The sequence below is a fragment of the Ursus maritimus genome, unplaced genomic scaffold, assembly GCF_017311325.1.
Source record: "Ursus maritimus isolate PB19 unplaced genomic scaffold, ASM1731132v1 scaffold_17, whole genome shotgun sequence".
NCBI classification, from domain to species: Eukaryota; Metazoa; Chordata; class Mammalia; order Carnivora; family Ursidae; genus Ursus; species Ursus maritimus.
The window spans coordinates 40,115,894-40,134,699 of NW_024424119.1; the positions used below are offsets into that span (position 1 = coordinate 40,115,894).

Below are 18,806 nucleotides of genomic sequence, written 5' to 3' on the forward strand. Positions count from 1 at the left end.
ACGAACGACAACGCAATGCAGGGACCCTGCCACCTTCTGTGCAGGGCTTCCTAGGGTAGACGACCAAGTGTGCCAGAATGAGTGGACGATACAGCCAGTTCTCAGATAACCATGGTGCCCTAAGCCTTCGTGTGCCTAGGATGAGCTGGGACAGCAGAGTAGTGACCTTTCTTGAAAGCCTGAGGTCCAGGGTTAGGTGCCAAAGGGAGTATGCCACAGTGGTTTCATGCATGTTAACCAACCCCAGTCTGTTCCAACTCCTACCCGGAGATTCCCAGAGAGGAGCACAGCCAGCCTTACAACCGAATTCGATTTCTCCCCAAGAGCTTGAGGCGAGTTTCATTGCAGACATTTATTTTAGTTTTGTTAATTTCAAATATTCATTGACCTCTTGTATCAGAATTAAGGCAGAGAAAAGATACATGTCCCAGGACTGCAGGCAAAGCTGTCAACTGAACCCGGGTTTAGACAGCGCGGTCCACCCTAGGTTCCTCCAGGCAGACCTCCCCCGAGACGACAGTTCCCGTTGCTGGTACACAACTGAGCATCAGGAGGCAGACCAGTCTGAGTTAGTGAAGAGAATAAAAAGCTTGGAAGAGGGCAGGATTCTTGTAGGTGACTGGCTGCAGGCAGCCCACCAGCCCTTCCTCCCAAGGGGACTCTGAGGCAGAACCCCAACATTGTGAAGACAGGCTCCCACTCCTCTCGGACCAGCCGGGCGGGGAGCTCAGAAGTTGGCTAACTCAGGTATGTGCACTGCGGTCCTCAGAATGCTCACCTTCACCTCACCCTGTGGCTTGTCTAGACACAGGGCTGGCTGTGCAAAATCATGCTTAGGGAAGGGTCGGTAGAGAAACCTTTGCACCAGTTTCCCGGGTCTTCATCCCAGCCAGTCAATGTCATCGTCATCGTCATCATCTCCAAAAAGGGGTGTTGGGGGCGGCCGTCCCTTCATGCTCTGACAAAACAGGAAAGAGCAGTCAGTCCTCACCTGTCCCTCCACCAGATGGCCTTCCCGCCTGTGTAAGGTGATGTGAACCGACACCTGTTCCTGGCTCCAGGTTGGGAAGGAGGGTGTTGGTTAGGGTTTTACCAAAAGGACTAAGCCTGTGGCCAGCAAACCTGGGCTTCCAGATAAAGCTGAGACAAGCAGGCAGAGAAGGGAGGCAATCTTCCACACACAGACAAGATGACCAACACTGGCTAATTTTGTGATTTATTTGTATTGTCAACACATGTAGTGATTTGACAGGTTTCTTCTCATGCAGTAACTTACACATTTCGTGTGGGAAAAGAAGGGTCGATGGAGGAGAGATGCGAGTGGGAGGAAGAAAGAGAGAAGCAGAGCAGCCTAAGGGGGAGAGAGAAGATGCAAGACGAAGGGAGGTTGGAAAGAATACAGCTCCATCTGAAGAAACGTTGTGGCCTATGGTGGCCTGTCTGGTCTGGACGTGACCCCACCATGTGAGGAGTGGAGTTCAGAGGCTTGGCCACATTACCAAGTGGTGAATCCAAGAGATGAAGCAAGCCCAGGAGCACAGGGCCACAGCCCCCAACACCTTTGATCTCACTGGCCCTTCCCTCGCTCCCTCCACAAGGTAGTAGGAAAAGGGAGATTAACAGGCCATGGAGGAAACTCTCCCCCACTTTTCATGACTTGAGCTCCTGACCTTTCTCTTCTGGATCGGCGGGGAACAGGTCCCACAGGGGTAGCAGGGATTGACGCTGGAGAAAGGCACACGCGGAGTATCCCCTGCTCTGAGCTACTCTAGCCCAGGGTTGGTCTTCACAGAGCCGGCCAAACAGAAGGCAGCATGATGCGGTCAGGGGTCCCTGGAACAGACCTGTACCTCTCTCTGGGCATCGACTAAAGGATCTTTAAACTCTGACAGTAGTGAATTAAACGGTGGCCCACTGCTTCTGTTTTACTGCAGCTGAAGTTCTGGCTCTGCATATACTAGCAGTATACCTCGAGCATATTACTCAGTCTCGCTGAGCCTGTCATCTTTTCTATAAAATGGGACAAAATCCTCACTGGATTAGTAGAGTATTAAATTAGAATGTCTGTGAAGTTTTCAGAGTATCCCAGAAATAGAAATTAACTTGCTAGTATTCATATTAATACCAGTAATATACTGCTAACTAAACATTCCAACTATATTTAGGGCAGCCACTTGGGATACTCACTGCTTGTTTTTATTTTTAAGTGCAGAATTCACATTCAGAATTCTTGAATGAAAATTTAATTCTTGGGAAGAAAGGCCGACGGGAGGAAATGGCGCACTTCCCCCAGAGGAGCGCAGGCAAGAGGCGAGGGCGTTGGCACACACAAGCCAGCTCCTCGCTCCGCCACAGCCATTTCCCCAATGTTTTGGCAAAAGGCAAAGCCTACTCTGGCTGGCACATGAGGGGAGAAAAATGTGCCCCCAGTCACCTCACATTTCTGTCCTTGGGACAGGCTGAGCTTGAAGCTGATCTCTGTTCTCCACCCACATTTCGCTCTAGTGACATTCCCATCAGAGCAGTCAAATGCCCCAGTGACAGCCTAACTTCGCACGTGGGGACAACAGATGCAAGAATCGGGGCTCTGATCCAGGCTCCATGAGCAAGTCGCCCTCCGGCCGTCACTCTGAAGCTCTGTAGAGCGAGGTCATGCTATCGGCACTTAACCCATTTTCTGCCCAGGACGTTATGAGGACAAAACAAGCTAGCAGCTTGGAAAGCAGGCTGAGGACACGGAAAGGCCCAGAAACAGGTGGTCTTAGAAGGAGCCTGGGGTTTCTGTCCTAGCTCTGCCACTAACTCCCTCTGTGGCTGTAGGTAAATTATCTTTATGAGCCTCAGTCTGTCTATGAATAATGATATAAGACAAGAACTTCAAAGTCCCTTCCGATTGTAAAACAGACATAATCTCTGAGCAGATCTGAGGGAACCTGAGGCCTTAGCATTCTAAGGCAAGACTAAGCAGCCCAACTTCCTTCACTGAAAGTAGAAATCATTCCTGCATGGACAGAGATTGTGATCCTTTTTCAGGAATAAAGTGGTATCTGCCCATCCCCACTGTGCTTACCGAGCTGCCCCCTCCCAGCCCCACGCCTGCTCCCACAGGGCGCTGCACACAGAGCCCAGGGCGCGGGCCACCCACAGACTCCACTCCTCTTCTCGGAGCCAGCGGGGAAGGGCCCCCGGGTGGTGGTGTGAGGACTGGCCAGTGCCTGGGATTTCCTTACCACCTCATCTTCATCTTCCTCCTCAGGCTGCGCTTTGGGCCTTGAAACTTTCAGAGTTGCCCCTTTAAATAGTTCATCTTCTTCATCCCCTGAGACTCTGAAGGAAAAATCAAGAAAATCAAGTCATAGAAAAAGGTGCTATTCCTGTTCCTGCTCTAGGCCACAGGGCCCACCAACTCTGGAGAAAGAATCCAACGGCAGTGGTAATCGCCCAGGGATTCCTCCCACCTCCACGCTGGCCTCCTAGCACTCTTGACGCCCTCCATGACCTGCAGCCAGAGTGACCTTTAAAAACTAATACATTAGGCCATGTCATTTTTTGCTTAAATTCCTTTAATAGCTCTTCACAGTACCTAAAATCCAAACTTCTAAGAGTAACACAAAATCTCACATGTCTTGTCCCTACTTCATTCTCCAATCTCAGATTAACACCATTCTCCTACTTACTGTGCCTTCCCTAGTTCCTTGACAGTCATGTTTCCTCCTACCACAGGGCCTTTTCATGTGCTGTGCCTGCTTTCTGCAATCTCTTCCTCCCGATCTTGGCATCGAAGGCTCCTTTCCATCTTTTAGGTCCCAGTTTAAACATGACCTTCTCAGAATTCTTCCCTAACCACTCTATCTTAAAGAAGAATAACTCCCCCTTTATTCTCTATTATAATAACTTTTTTTAAGCATACTTTTATAATACATAAATATTTGTCTGTCTTCCCCACTAGACTGCAAGCTCCTTAAGAACCAAATCTGCCTACCACCCTATTGCACTGCTGACCACAGAGCCTCTTACCTAGTAGCTACTATTGAATAAATACATGAATGAATGAATAAGTGAATATGACAGTCCTTCTCTGAAGAGGAGTTACCAGTCCTGGGAAAGCCAGCGACAGCCTCCACATATAGCTGCCCTGTCCTGGAAACTCTGCTCAGGAAGACCTACCTGGCACGCTGAGAACAGTGGTTGGGTCCACTTGCTGCTCCGACAGCTGGTGAACCTGACTCTGTGTTTTCTCGCTCCTCAGAGGGAGCAGTGGAGTTAGCGACATCCTCATCCTTCTTGAGCTCTGGAGGCTGAGGCTCCTCTCCTGGACTTTCAGGCCCCAAGGCTAGTGGGTCCTCTTCCATGGAATGTGAAGTCAGGGACAGTCTCGTGGAGCTTTCTGGCTCCCCAACGCAGGCATTTTCCAGTGGGCTGGCAGCAAGTGTCTCCTCACACTCGGAGTCCACAAGCACAGGGCCCGGAGGCTGTGGGGGAATTGAAGTTGGGGGCCCCAGAGGTCTCTGGGAGGGGATACAAGTCAGTTCGGGTGGGAGGGAATCACCTTTTCTCTCTGAGAGCACCTCTGCTTCTGCAGGCTCCCCTTCCCTTCCCTGTACCTCATCCTGGGGAGCAGGGAGGGCCTGGGGAGGCAGGGGGACAGCCTCCTGGACTGCCTGCTCTGACGACACCAGAGGGGACTCCTGTGACTCCCTACTCAGGGGCGCTGGAGAACTGGCTGAGACCGAGTGCTCCCGGGAAGGTGTCTGGGGCTGCTCTTCCTCCTCCTCCTCCTCCTCTTCATTGCTGCTCTGTCCCTTGTCTTGCTCGTGCTGGTTTAACAGCTGAAGAGTCACCATCTGTTCAAAAGCCAAGGAGGAGGAGACGCTCATCGACAGGAAAACAGCAGACGCTCCTACTCTTCGCTCCCTGACAGCACACCTGCTCATGCAGGTAGAACGCCTGCTTTCCTCCTCACTGGACGCTGCCTTCGTCTCTCCAGATGAGAGTCATTCCACTTATCCTGATCCTTAAGCAACGGTCTTAAATACCTTTTTGATTTATGATTCCTTAGAAGGCCCTTAAGCCACAAGGTTCCCACTTCGGTGAAACAACCACCAGCTGGCCGTACCTTGATGGTGTTCATGATGGTCCCCAGAACGGCCCTGCCGCTGTAGGATTCCTCCAGCTCGAACTCTCCCCGCAACGACTGGAACACCTGGTTCATGATCTTCTTGACCTGCATGAAGATGTGAGATGAAAACAAAATCTATGCTGCCCAAATCAAGTGATTAAACGATGCATGTAAATGCCAGAGAGGGGTTTGGAGGGCTGAAAGGAAGCCCTCTGGGTCCTGTACCGCGCGCCACAGCTGGTCACGAACTGAGATGCCAAAGGCTGTCTCTGTGGAGAGGGCGATGTTAAATAAGGAACAGCATTTGGCGGAAGGGTTATCAAGGACAGGCAAGCTGTGGCCCATGTTTACCGATGCCTCCTTGCACTGCAGCCACCGCGGGAGCTGCCGTGGGCTAAGAGGATTGGTACTAGCCGATGCTGGGCACATTCCTCACTGTGCCGATTTAGAGACACTTCCCTTATTGGTCAAAAACCTCAAGACAGGGGCCTCTGGGGTTTGTCACCAAAGTGATAGGCTCCAAAGAGTTAATCTTTACTGACGTCAGACAAATGGTATACCACTAAAGTCAGAAAAAAAGCTACCAACACAACAAATTGGCCACATTCTTCCTGAAGGCCTGATAAGCACATTCAGTCCCTTGATATGACCTGGGTTGCTTCTTCGAAATACCCGCTCACCTTCTCTGAGGGGTCAGTGGCAGCAGCCGCAACTCCAGACATGTGGGGCTTGGTCTCCAGGTCCTTGGTGTGCTGTTCATTTTGCTCTGTCAGGGCCGTGACTTGGGCCTGGAGGGCCAGACACTGCAAAACAACAGACTGCGGCTGTGGCCTCGGGAGCCCAGACTGCCAGGTGAAAGTCGGGACACTGGGAGGACGAGAACTATCCTAAGCATCCAGTGTTAACCTCAGGTAGGTCTGCTGGTGTCCACACACCCCCCACCCCAGGCCCACCCACTCAGGGCATTCTTTTTCCTCATCTCTCAGTCTCAACTCACAACTTCACCTCCGCTTCCCCACCGAGGTCACTTGCCTTGTTCCTAATCAGGTTCAAGAGCATGATGAAAAAGGAGGGTATGAGTCCAGTGACACACACATATGAAATCTGGCCATTAGAAGCAGCCTATTCACCTGCAAGATGGCCTTCATCATCTTTGAGTCAAAGATTTTTAACTAGATACTCTAAGGAAAGGAAGCCACCTCCAGCTAGGGGCGTTTTCATACCATGACCCTGAACCATCTTCCATCTCTGTCACTTTCATGCCAGTGACCCACCATACCCAGGTCCCGCCCCACCTCCGTGCCTCTGCCCGGGGCCTTCTGCCATCTTCTGCATCTCACTTCTCCTCACCAACGTTACACTGGTCCTTCTTAGCTCTGCTCCCTCAGGCACTTCCTCTTCTGGGCCTCACAGCTGCTTCATGCTTATCTTTGTTTCTCTCCGTCTCCCTTTCTTGACTGTGAGATGCTTGAGGGCAGAGTTCTTTGTAGGCCCTTTCCCTACCACAGTATCTGGACTACCACTGGCACTCAATAAATATTTGCTTCATAAATGATCAAATAATGGAATTAAACACATTCTAGAACACTAGTGTTGCTTTTTCTTTTTCTAGGTCACGGACCTGTCTTCTCAAAATCAGTGCATGAAAGATTACTGATAAACTGGAGAGCTGAACAAACATGGTTTGGTTTTCAAGCTATTAACATCTTTTCGGTTCAGAAGGATTTACACGACCCAACATGTTGGCCTCAACTTAACTGGGCCGCCTAAGCTGTCTGGCCCAGGGAAACGCCTACCTTTTCCTGAAGGTGGAGCAGCTTCTGCCGGCTGGCATCTCTCTGCGCACACACTTCCTGGTACTGCTGCTGGTGCTCGTCCTTGGCGGAGGCTAGCAGCTCTTCACACTTCGCTTCCCACTGGGTCTGCAGCTCAGCCTGCACCAGAGACAGCTGCCAAGAGAGGGCATATATGAGGGCAGGGGGCACAGCCGCATCTAGGGAAGCCCCTCTTTCCTAAGGCAAAAAGAATAAGCTAACAGCCCAGATTTAATAGGGACACAACTATTTGAATGACCTTGATTACTTTGAAAGTAAATGTGCTTTTTTAATATAGGTACGCAGATGTCATTGGTGGTCAGGATTCTAAAGCTACTCCAACCAGATAAAGGGGTGAGTGTCTAGACAGGTCGGCTAGAAGACAGGGCCATACTGTGATCTTCTCAGAGTCTGGGCCTTAAACTCTATGGGTTCAGGCGAAACAGTTTTGTCAAAGTCCCCAAAGGAGACTAAACTGAGAGCACCAATTCACGCAACAGTCAGACACACAAATATGAATTCATGAACTTACGAGGAAAAAGGTCTCTTCAAATGAACTAGAGATCCAGGTGTGTCCTGTCACCATCCCCGGTTTCCCTGCCTGATTACCTAAATAAATCCCTTCTCTTCAAGGATGGTAATGGGCCTGAAGGATGGTGTCTGCTGGTTGAAGACTCTGGCCTTATGACAATTGGAATCCCTTTTTTCAAGGACAATAATGTGCCTAAAGGCACGTTTCCAAAGTGCTTCAGTTTCCCGTTACCTGCTCTGCAGCTGCTTGGTCTGTGGACACCCGAGCCTTTTTCAAGAGCTGCCGAAGCTTGTCCAATTCCTCCTGGTAGGACTTGCGGATTTCGTCGATCTCCTCCTCAGCCTGACAGCGCTCTTGAGCGGACTTCTTTTTCCTTTCAGAGAGGTTCTTAGGAATAAGAGAACCATCATCAGCTCTAGCTGTTTTACAGAGGATAAACGCAGAAGATGGTGACAATGGTGGTAGTTTTTGACCTGGGTCCTTCCGGAAACAATTCGATGTTTAATTTTTCATCTATATTTAGCATTCTTGGCTACTGAGTGACAAAAATTGTGACAAGAAGAAGGAAAACAAGAAGGTCTTTATCTACCATTCTATTAAGAGATGGGGAACATCTTTACAGTGGTAAGAGTACAGAGAAGTGGACACTTTCATACTTGCTAGTAGGAAAATAAATGGGTGTTCTCTTTGGATGGCAATTCAGCAGTCCCGTGAAAGGATTTTCAAAATACATCCAGAAATTCCACAAATTATGATTTATCTTAAGCAATAAATCATGTTCACAAAGACTGTGGTACAAGGATGGTCACTGTAGTGGTATCTCTCACAATGAAAAAGTGAAAACAGCCCCCCAAAATCAGAAGGAATTAGGTTTAAAAAAAACCCTGATAAAGTCATAGAAGAAACTGAAAATGTAGACCAAGATTTATCCCCTAAAAAGGTACTAGGCCACAAAAGCTTTACTAGAGAGTTTTACAGAAATCTCAGAAATAGTTTGTTCTTTTCATATTTAAACTGTTCCAGAACAGAGAGAAAGACCCACTTTGTTCAATGGGGCTAGTTTAGGCTGACCTTAAAATTTTAACACAGTAGGGCGCCTGGGTGGCTCAGCTGGTTAAGCGACTGCCTTCAGCTCAGGTCATGATCCTAGAGTCCCAGAATCAAGTCCCACATCAGGCTCCCTGTTCAGCAGGGAGTCTGCTTCTCCCTCTGACCCTGCCCCCTCTCATGCTCTTTCTCTCTCAAATAAATAAATAAATAAAATCTTTTTAAAAAACTTACCACAACAAAAGATACTATAAATACTAAGTGATATTTGTAACATCTATGAGTGACAAAGGATTAATACCCTCAGTAATGCTTATAAATCAAACTAATATCACAATAGGAAAGAAGACAAAGGACATTAAAAAGTGATCCAGCAATTCTAATTCAAGCAATTCATTTTATGGAAATGCTCAAGTGAATTTGCAAAAAATAGTTATATAGCACGTGCTTGAAATTACGAAAAAACAGAAACATAAACACCCATCAGTAGGTAGTTCAATAAGTTATGGTATAACCTCACGACAGACTAGACTACCATGCTGTAGTTAAAAGGAATAACAAAGTTTTCTTTTCTTTCTTTTTTTTTTAAGATTTTAGTTTTAAGCAATCTCTACACCCAACTTGGGGCTTGAACTCACAACCCCGAGATCAAGAGTCACACGCTCTACTGACTGAGCCAGCCAGGCATCCCAGAAAGTTCTCATTCTCATTAGTACAATGTCTATGATCTTAAAAAAAAAAAACAAAAACATGAAACGTGATCCTATTACAGTTTAAAAATGATCAGCGTACATATAGGTATGCACAAATATGTGTGTACACGTTTTATACACACAGAAAACAAACTGCATGGATAATCATACATTATAGTTGTTATCTCTAATGCTTGAGATTAGACAGGAAAAAAATTTTATTTTTTATTTCATACTTTTATCCATTATTTGTATTTGTTACAATGAGTACATACTACTGTCATTTTTTAAAGGAAAGTAAAAACATTTATTCAACAGCTAATCCTGGCCACTTGGGTCCAACAGAGAAACCTTGGGTGCAGAACTTACCTTTTCCAGAGATTCCTTCTCAGCTCGAAGATCAGCCAGCTCCTCCTCCAGGGACGTGACCTTGAGCTCCAGTTGTCTCCGGCTTTGCTTTTCACTTTTGAATTTGGACTGCACTTGCTCCGAGGTTTCCTGGAGCTCTGGGACAACAGCAGAGAGACTGGCTGCAGAACCAGAGCCGCAGAGGCACCTGGCAATCCAGCCGCTCCTGCCGAGCTGCGCCCCGGGGCCTCCCGATTCGACCACGTACGTGCCTTCCCCTCCCTCCCTTCAGCACCACCTCACTGACCAGCAAAAGGTGGAGCAGGTCAGGAACCAACTCCACCACCCACCCATGTTCCCGTCTGTATGTGTGTGTCCCCTTCTCCACACACAAAATGAAAAAGAAACATTCCAAGTCATCTGAAACCACCTTCGAAATGTATCACTGCCACGATCCCATTTCAGCCACCGCCTAACACACTGAACAGATCTTTATTTAGCATTAGTCCAGGCCCTGTCTCACCATCTTGATGAGATACTTCCATCCTTCTTGGTAGCTGGGACATTCTACCAAGAGCTTCCTTTTAAAACACCAAAAAAAAAAAAAAAAAAAAAAAAAAGCTCAAATAAAGCTACTTAGAATATTTCTTAAAAATGTAACACGTCCAAATTAAGTTTGTATAGAAAACTTCTGAGACCCTTATGGCGCTTTTGGGGTAACTGTCACAGGGTACCACAAAAGCAGAAAAGACGACACCTGTACGACATTCAAATCTAAGACTGTCCCTCAGGTGCACCCAGATGATGCTCTAAAAGGGAAGGGTTTATCCTTAAGGTATCACTCTACTGACTGACATCAGGGTTTTTAGCTCTCTTTTCAGGCAAGTGAACTTTGCTTCTTCCCAATTCTGCTGCTGCCCAGCTACACCCTGCCCCTGGCCTCATCTGTCTTTCACACTTGTTTCTATCTACCAGGGTACATGAATCAACATGCTGGGCTTCACAGCTCTTCTATTCGAGTCCCTGTCTTCAGCAGCACCTTCATGCCAGGTACTGAACTAATGCTAACTTGGAGGAAAGGACTTTGCAAAGATGAGCAAAACACCATCCTTGTCCTCCAGAGGCTTGCATTCTAGAAAGGAATACAGACATATAAATAGTGCTGATTTGAGGCTAACTCTGATAATGGTCATAACAATGTACTCAGAGGTAAAGGATTCTAAAGGACATCAAATGTTCTGAAAGAGATTTTGGAGAACTGGAGGCAAATATTGGTGACAGTGGACACACCAAGTCCAGAGAAGAGCATGGATAAAAAGCAAGACCAGAACCCCAGGATGGGCTGAAGCTGCAGCAGGCTGGCTACTATGTCCAGAGCCAAGATGAACTGAGCAACATAAGAGGAAGTAAGCCAAGCTGGAGGCACCTCGACTGCCAGGCTGAAGGACTGGAATCCACCCTCTAGGAAGGATACAGGCGCTACAGGAAGCACTTCTTTCTTAAATTTCCACTTAGTCACGAGTTAGAAGAACACATTAAACTCTTCCAGGCCTATGAGCCAAACACAAGTACCAAAGACACTGAGGACAACACTCGCCAAGGTGGGAAAGTGGTCACTGATCAAACGCAGATGAACAGTCGGTTCTTTAGCTGCCCTTTATGTCAAGCGATGGTGCAGGTTTATACCGGTCTACTTTCCTTTCTGCCTCAGTCCTTCACAAACTTCATGAGCATCAAGGCAAATGGATTTGAAGAAAGGACAGAGTTTAATTCTTTTTTTTTTTTTTTTCGTTTATTTATTTGGGAGAGAGACAGAGAGTGTGTGAGAGAGAGCACTAGCGGTGGGGCGGGGGGAAGTGAGGGGCAGAGGGAAAAGCAGGCTCCCTGCTGAGCAGACAGCCCAATGCGGGGCTTGATCCGAGGACTCCAGGATCATGACCTGAGCTGAAGGCTGACGCTTAACTGACGGAGCCACCCAGGCGCTCCAGTCTTCTTTTTTTTTAATTAAGTAAATTCTACCCCTCAGTATGGGGCTTGAACTCACAACCCTGAGATCATGAGTCCCACGCTCTACTGATTGAGCCACCCAGGTGTCCTTCCGTTTAATTCCTTAGGTTTAAATGGTGAACGTCCCCGCCCCTCTGCCAAGGACGTACCTGAGAGCTCTGCCTGCAGTTTGGCGAGCTGGCCCCTAAGGAGGTCTGTCTCCTTCAAGCTTTCGGTCAGCTCCATCTGCAGCTCCGTTTCTTTCTTTTGGTGACCAGTCACTTTCAGCTGCAGACGAGAGACTTGAGCGGTGGCGGCTGCTAACTCTTCTGTCACCTTGGCCTGAATAGTAACAAAGTACGACGCCACTTCAAACATGGGTGTCTCTTGTCTCCAAGTGATGGCCCAACCTTACACACTCTGTGCTGACTGAACTGGTAGGAAGGGAGCTAAGGCATGCTCAACCTGCATGAAGCCAAAATCAAGCCTTCAAAACGTGCCCAGTCTCTGACCCAGGCATTCCCTTGCAGAAATCTGTCCTTAGGAAGCACTGTGCAAACTTACAAAACTTTTGCTACGAGATGTTCAATGCAGATTGTTTACAGTTGCAAAAGAATGAAAAAAAAATGCTGGAAAACGGACTTGCTTAAGCAAATGTTGATACATGCATCCCGTATGCAGCTATGGAGAACGGTGCTGTGACAGAGCCACAGTCCCCTGTTCAATGTTACCGATCTGATACAGGAGAAATGGTATTCCTGCCATTTGCTAACTTTTCTAGGATACACGTGTATTTTTCTTAATAAGAAAGGGATATTTTAAAATTGAACTGGATGCCTTCAACAGCAATCAACGTCTGAGTCTGTAGTTTTTCCCTAATGGTCTTGACTACCCATGGAAGTATGATGGAAAGCTCAGCCATCGGAGGGTAACTGCTCTGGGGGTTCTTGGAAGAACAGAGCTAAAAAAGACAGCAACACTTCAGTTTTTTGTCGTATTGCAAATGGTGCTCTGTCCTGGCCTCGCAGAAGCTATATGCTCTCAAGAAACATCTGATGAAACCACAGTGACTCCCTGGAGAACCCTCTAATGATACTCTGTGTGGTAAGGGTGACAATTAAGGGGATGGTGAATAAAACGGAATCGTAAACAAGTGACAAATACCATATTCTTGTCACCTGAACTGATGTGCTCCCATAAAAACAAAGAGAAATGAGATAACAAGAAAGGCAGCGAACAGTTGCTCCACTGGTGAACAGTCTTGACTGTCCAAATACTTGGACACACAAGTATTTATGGGGTTGGACCGTCTCTCCTACATTATTATGCTGCTGCTCCCATTACTCCTCCTATGCTATTCTACTTGACGTGCATTTACAGTTGTCTCCTTTCTGTCACTTGTCCCTTCTTAGGCTAGTCACTGTGCCCCTGCAGATTTAAACATTCCAAAGCCTTTATTGGTTTGCTAGCTTCCATTTAAAATCTAGTATTTTGGCTCTCCTAAACGTGAAGAAATAAAGCAAATTAAAAGTGTATGGGGCCCCTGGGTGGCACAGCGGTTAAGCGTCTGCCTTCGGCTCAGGGCGTGATCCCGGCGATCTGGGATCGAGCCCCACATCAGGCTCTTCCGCTATGAGCCTGCTTCTTCCTCTCCCACTCCCCCTGCTTGTGTTCCCTCTCTCGCTGGCTGTCTCTATCTCTGTCAAATAAATAAATAAAATCTTAAAAAAAAAAAAGTGTATATAAAATAAAAAGAAACGGGCTATGAATGAGTATCTGAAAGTCCACTGACAAAGACTCTTTTTGACCAAACTTTAGTCAGGCTCCTCTGAGTCCCTGACCTTGGCCTCCCATCCCGTCTGTGGCCTGCCCAGCCTAGTTTCAGCAAGAATCCTGCTTTGTCCGTTCAGAGAGAACCCCTCCCCCCCATATCTGAACAAGTTCTTCATCCTTGACCTTTGGTATCCCAGTCCTTGGCCAGTCATTAGCAAGAATCCTACTAGGTCAGTTTAGCAAAAATCCCCCCACCTATGAGGTCTCCTCCGAATAATTTTCCAGCACTGACCTCTCACTCCCCTCCTTAGCTACAAATTCCCCATCTGCCCTTATTGTATTTGGAGTGGAGCCCAGTCTTTCTCTCGTACTGCAATAGCCTTGAATAAAGTCCTCTTTACTGCTTCAGGAAGTGTCTGAACAATTTTTTCTTTAACAGTATGCGACCTTTCGAGTGAGCTCTAAGATACTTATTTTTGCTGTTCAGTAGCCTTAGGTTTTTACCTGTTAAACACAGAGGACAATGGCAGCTAGAACTTCCAGATGCGAAGAGGGGTTTTCATCTGCCCTGAACAGAATAAAAGTTTTAGTCACTGTCCTGCCACACGTGGCCTAATGGGACCTGAGCTCACACAGCACCAGAGAGCGTCTTGTCTGTCTGCAGCTCTAGAGTTCACAAATATCAGAGCGAGAGCCACTCACAAGGCCTCACAGCGGCTACGACCACTGAAAGGACTGAAGGTCCCTGGAGGGGAGGCAGTGGGATGGGTGTCCCTCGCTCACCAAAGGACAAGCAGAGTGAAAGGTCACTCAAAAGCTCTTTTTATCTCAGGGCCTTATTCGGAAAGGCCTATTAGAAGCATGACAAGTAATACTCTCACCCAAACACACCTGTGTGCACAGAGAAAATAGCGAAGGGACAAGTAAACAGGAAAGGAAAGCAAAGGCAGGGAGAACCAAGAGTTCAGAAAAAAAATAAAAAGGAGCATTCAAGTCAGAAGCAGGAAAATGGTACCTAAGCAAAACGGCAATCTGACAAAAGGAAAAAGGACACAGCTGACTGGAAGTGAGGCTTCCTCTCTGGGCCGCAGTTTGACCTCTATAAAACAGGAAGGTCAAACCAGGTGACCTCCAATAGCTCTTCCGTTAGTCCAGGGTTTTGTGTGGAAATACTAACCCCGCCACAGAGAAAAATGAATTCTGTTCACCAAATGTCCACTGAGTGCTCAGCCAAAACTCTCTGAGCTGCATTTGAAGGCAGAGAGCTGTCTCCAGGGATGAAAGGACCTCGATGATCTCCCTTTAGGAGGACAGCCTTCACAGGGACAACTGTCATGCAAGAAAGAAGTGGAGCAAAAGGAAAGCAGGAAGGGGCGAGCCTTGCAAAGTTTCACTGAAATCACAGCAGCCAAGCGAGGTGTGTGATCCCTGGTAGCCAGCTCATCAAGCATAGCGCTACTCAGCCCAGAAATGCTCTCAGACAGATGCGTGGGAAGCACGGCGCCTAGAACCTGGTGGGGATTTAACAGATCACAGCTGTTCTCACCGCTGTTGCTACTGCACGTTCTGCTATTACAGACACAGCATCTACAAGGTGCCAGGCACTGTGCCAACCATTTTTGTTTATCGATATGGGGGCCCTGGGTAGCTCAGTCGGTTGAGCGTCTGACTCCTAATTTTGACTCAGGTCATGGTCTCAGGGTCATGAGATCCAGCCCCGCTCCGGGCTCCATGCTCAGTGCAGAGTCTGCTTGAGATTCTCTCCCTCTCCATCTGCCCCTTCCCCTGCTCGCGCATGTGCTCTAAAATAAATAAATAAATCTTAAAAAAAAAAAGAATCATGTGGGTGGATTAATAAGCTAACTCATGGGGTTGGCAAACTCTGACCCACAGGCCAAACTGGCCTGCTGCCTGGTTTTGTAAATAAAATTTTATTGGACACACACACTCACCCCCACTGATGCTCAAAATGAGAATCACATGGTGAAGTTCCTAAAAACACAGGTGCCCAGGGGCGCCTGGGTGGCACAGCAGTTAAGCGTCTGCCTTCGGCTCAGGGCGTGATCCCGGCGTTATGGGATCGAGCCCCACATCAGGCTCTTCTGCTATGAGCCTGCTTCTTCCTCTCCCACTCCCCCTGCTTGTGTTCCCTCTCTCGCTGGCTGTCTCTATCTCTGTCGAATAAATAAATAAAAAAAAAATCTTTAAAAAACACAGGCGCCCAGCTGCCATGTCCAGAGACCGCGGCAAAAGAGAAAGAGCAGCAAGTCCTAGCTAGCTGTGCGTCAGAATCAAAAGGAGCTTTTGAAAAGTTCAGATTCAGCCCTCAGCTACATAATGCCGAATTAGAATCTCAAGGTGAAGTTTAAGAATATGTATTTTAATCAAGCACCTCAAGTGATCCTGCGGCAGCGACACTAGTGTGTGGAAACCACTGATCTAGAACAAGTTCTAGTAATCATGCTAGACCCGAATAACAGGTCTAACGGCTCAACCAAACAATATATTCGGGTGTCCCTGCCAGGCCTACGGGTTTAAAAAAAAAAAAAAAAAAGGAAAATTAGAGCAAGAAAATAAAAGTAGAGGAAGGAGAAATAGTAAAAAGTAAGGTTAACGGACAGTGAAGTGACTCCAGTACTGTTCAGTGAAGCCAGCATCACAGGCTGCTGACCTTGATCCAGGCCGGAGGAGTCAGCTACAACAAACAAGGGATGGTGGAAAGTAGCAGTGAGAAAGGATTGGGGTCAAGCCGGGACGGGGCTGTTCAGGGCACGGCACTGCTCATTGGAGGGTAAGGGGTCAGAGCTATTTCTTCCCAGGACACTATGATTAAGAGAACACAGAGAATAATAATAGCATGAGACACAAGTGAGGAATCCTCGGCATTACTGGACTGTGAGAAGTAAGTAAACTCCATGGGTTATAAAGTGCATTCCACTCAATTCTTCAAGTGTTCAGGAAAAAAGCAAATACAAAATATAAACTATTTCTTAAACCTCTGAGATAACAGTAGATGGTTGGGTCAAGATCTCTAGCTGGGGAGCAGTAGCACAAACTAGAAGGACTCCACTCCAGATAAATGGTGTCACTGGAGCAGCGATGGGAGGAGTGAGCGTCAGCCCAGCCCGAGACCCACTAGAGTCTTCCTTAGAGCTACTCCAGGAACAGGTCGAAATGCCTCATTCTGAACGGACTGAAGCCAGACAGCAGTACTTTAAAATGCTCTGGCAGATGCAGATGAAGGAATAAGCTAGACCATCTTAAATTTCACTGAAGTGTTTGTTACAAGGCATAATAGGAATTTTCTGTTGATTGGGTCAAGAGAATAAATTTTATTTGCTAATAAACAATGTAATCCTCACCTTAACCAAATTACTAAGATCAATGATAGTTTTTGAGTCAACTCATCGCAAAGCATACTTTAAAACAAGTCTGGGGACTCCTGGGTGGCTCAGTCGGTTAAGCATCTGCCTTCAGCTCAGGTCATGATATCAGGGTCCTGGGATCAAGTCCCGCATCCCCTGCTCATTGGGAAGCCTGCTTCTCCCTCTGCCTTCCACTCACCCCACTTGTACTTTCACGTGCTCTCTCTCTCTGGCAAATAAATAAATAAAATCTTTATAAAAGAAAATAAAACAGAAGTCTGGATGGTGGATATAGTAAAAATCTGTTAGAAGCTTTCTAGTTCTGTTCTGAATGATGGCAAAAGTTTTTGCTGAAAAGCAGATTGATAAATACGTACACAGGACCACTCCTTAGCTCTACACATCCTGGTGGGCTTTTCTCTCCCTAGTTACTTTACCTTCTCTTGTTCAGCATGCAATACTCTTGCCTGTGTGTTTTCTGTGGCTGTTTGAAGTGAGTTGTTCCTCTTCTCCATCATCAGGTTACTCTGCTCAACATACCTGTGAAACAGGGGAAAAGACATTTATCAAGCACCGAATGTATACCAGACACAACCAATGCACATTCAGTCCTATTGCACATTGCTCTGTACCTTCAAAAAAAAAATCTGAAAGCATTTTGTTATCCTTAGATCTGCAGTAATCAATCTGGAGGTAGGTACCTGGGCCAGAAACGAATTGCTTTGCATAATGAAGAGAAAAGGAACTGGAAGCATGTGTGGTGAGGAGGAATGAAGGACGGAAAGGGGGAGGTGAGAAGAAAAGAAATCGCTTTTCCCCTCACCTACCTCCGCTAGCCCCCTCCCCCTGCCATGTGGGAGACAAGAGACACTAGAAAAGAGAAACAAGGAAGAATGATTTTCTAAGTGAAATGCTATTTGCCACAACATGTTCCCCTGACCACACCACAACCCCCCCCCCCCCCGGCCCGCCAAAATCTTCAGAAGGATCTAGAAAAATTACACAATGGGCTTTATATGGAAATTGGTGAAGTTCTGGTTGATGAAATAGCCCACACAGAAGAGAAAAGAGCTGATAGTATTTTCTAAGAGTGTTCTAAGTATTAACACCACTTTTACAGATGAGAAAAAAAAAAAAAAAGGGCCAGGAGGAATAAATACCCAAAGCCACACAACAAAAGATTCAAACACAGGTCTGCCTGACGTCACAGCCTACTGTGCTCTTTCTACCGGAATGCCTCTCGGAAAACAAACAATAATTCACATGACAGGCAGGAAACAGAAATAGTAGGAGTACACATAAAACTACCCTAAACAAACATGTTTATCTAACTTGGGCATTTACAAAGGAAACCTTGTCCATTCTAGCCAGTGCCCCGTACCTGTCATTACCTCTGATTTCGTTCAATTAGTTCACTGATCTTGTCATTCTGTTCTTCTATCCGACTGCTCTTTTCAAGGATATCTTGCTTCAATCTTTCATTTTCCTGAATTCAAAATATACAGTGTATAACTTAAGTTTTTAGAAGAAAAGTGCCAGATATAAGGGAATCAACTTGAACTGATAGGTAACACTGTTACAAATTTTGAGATAAAAAACTAGAACTTATGTCCACATAGATAGAATATTTAAAACATCAAATCATATCTGATGGATACAAATCACTAGGTTTGTAGGTTAAACATATAAATGGCCATAAAATAAAGCAAAATTCTAAAATATGGTCCAAAAGAAATGTTTCCTTGTGACTCTACAGTGATAAGTCGCTTAGACAAAATTAGGCCATAATGGATTTTCCAGAATTTCCCAACTCGGTGTAGCACCGATCACATGCTCTCTATCTGTGCAGCAGAGGTTTCAGAGGTAGCACATCCTGGGAGAGAAGGGGGCAAGACCTCCAGGCTGTGCTCCCTTCTCGATCCCTCTCACCTGAATAATACGCTGGATATTGCTCATAATCATGCTTGTCTCCATCGTAAGCACCATGCCGGGAGGCAGCAGGGAATTGCCAGCACTGTGCTTCTGTAACTCTTCAACCTACAAACATGGGGACAGAAGGGCCTTGAGAGACATTTTTAAATGGAGAAATATAATTTACCCAAGATCTGACCCCTTTTTGGAAGGGCCTAA

The 18,806-nt window shown here is 46.7% G+C and overlaps 1 protein-coding gene across 4 annotated transcripts in view; it reads right to left on the bottom strand.

Moving 5' to 3' along the window:
• Positions 1–337: 337 nt before the first annotated feature.
• FKBP15 (FKBP prolyl isomerase family member 15) overlaps positions 338–18,806 on the bottom strand; it is a 54,563-nt gene continuing 36,094 nt past the window's right edge. For 2 of the 4 annotated variants that reach the window (XM_008707973.2, XM_040631745.1), the window contains 12 exons: positions 18,606–18,713; positions 18,068–18,162; positions 17,114–17,216; positions 11,709–11,880; positions 9,574–9,710; positions 7,697–7,852; positions 6,916–7,068; positions 5,800–5,922; positions 5,117–5,224; positions 4,168–4,844; positions 3,231–3,327; positions 338–958 (listed from right to left, as the gene is read on the bottom strand). In XM_008707973.2, coding sequence (XP_008706195.2) covers positions 881–958; positions 3,231–3,327; positions 4,168–4,844; positions 5,117–5,224; positions 5,800–5,922; positions 6,916–7,068; positions 7,697–7,852; positions 9,574–9,710; positions 11,709–11,880; positions 17,114–17,216; positions 18,068–18,162; positions 18,606–18,713 — 2,007 coding nt within the window. In that variant the 3' untranslated portion in view covers positions 338–880. The remainder of the gene's footprint in view (positions 959–3,230; positions 3,328–4,167; positions 4,845–5,116; positions 5,225–5,799; positions 5,923–6,915; positions 7,069–7,696; positions 7,853–9,573; positions 9,711–11,708; positions 11,881–17,113; positions 17,217–18,067; positions 18,163–18,605; positions 18,714–18,806) is intronic. The other 2 variants (XM_008707975.2, XM_008707974.2) reach the window with 2 other exon arrangements.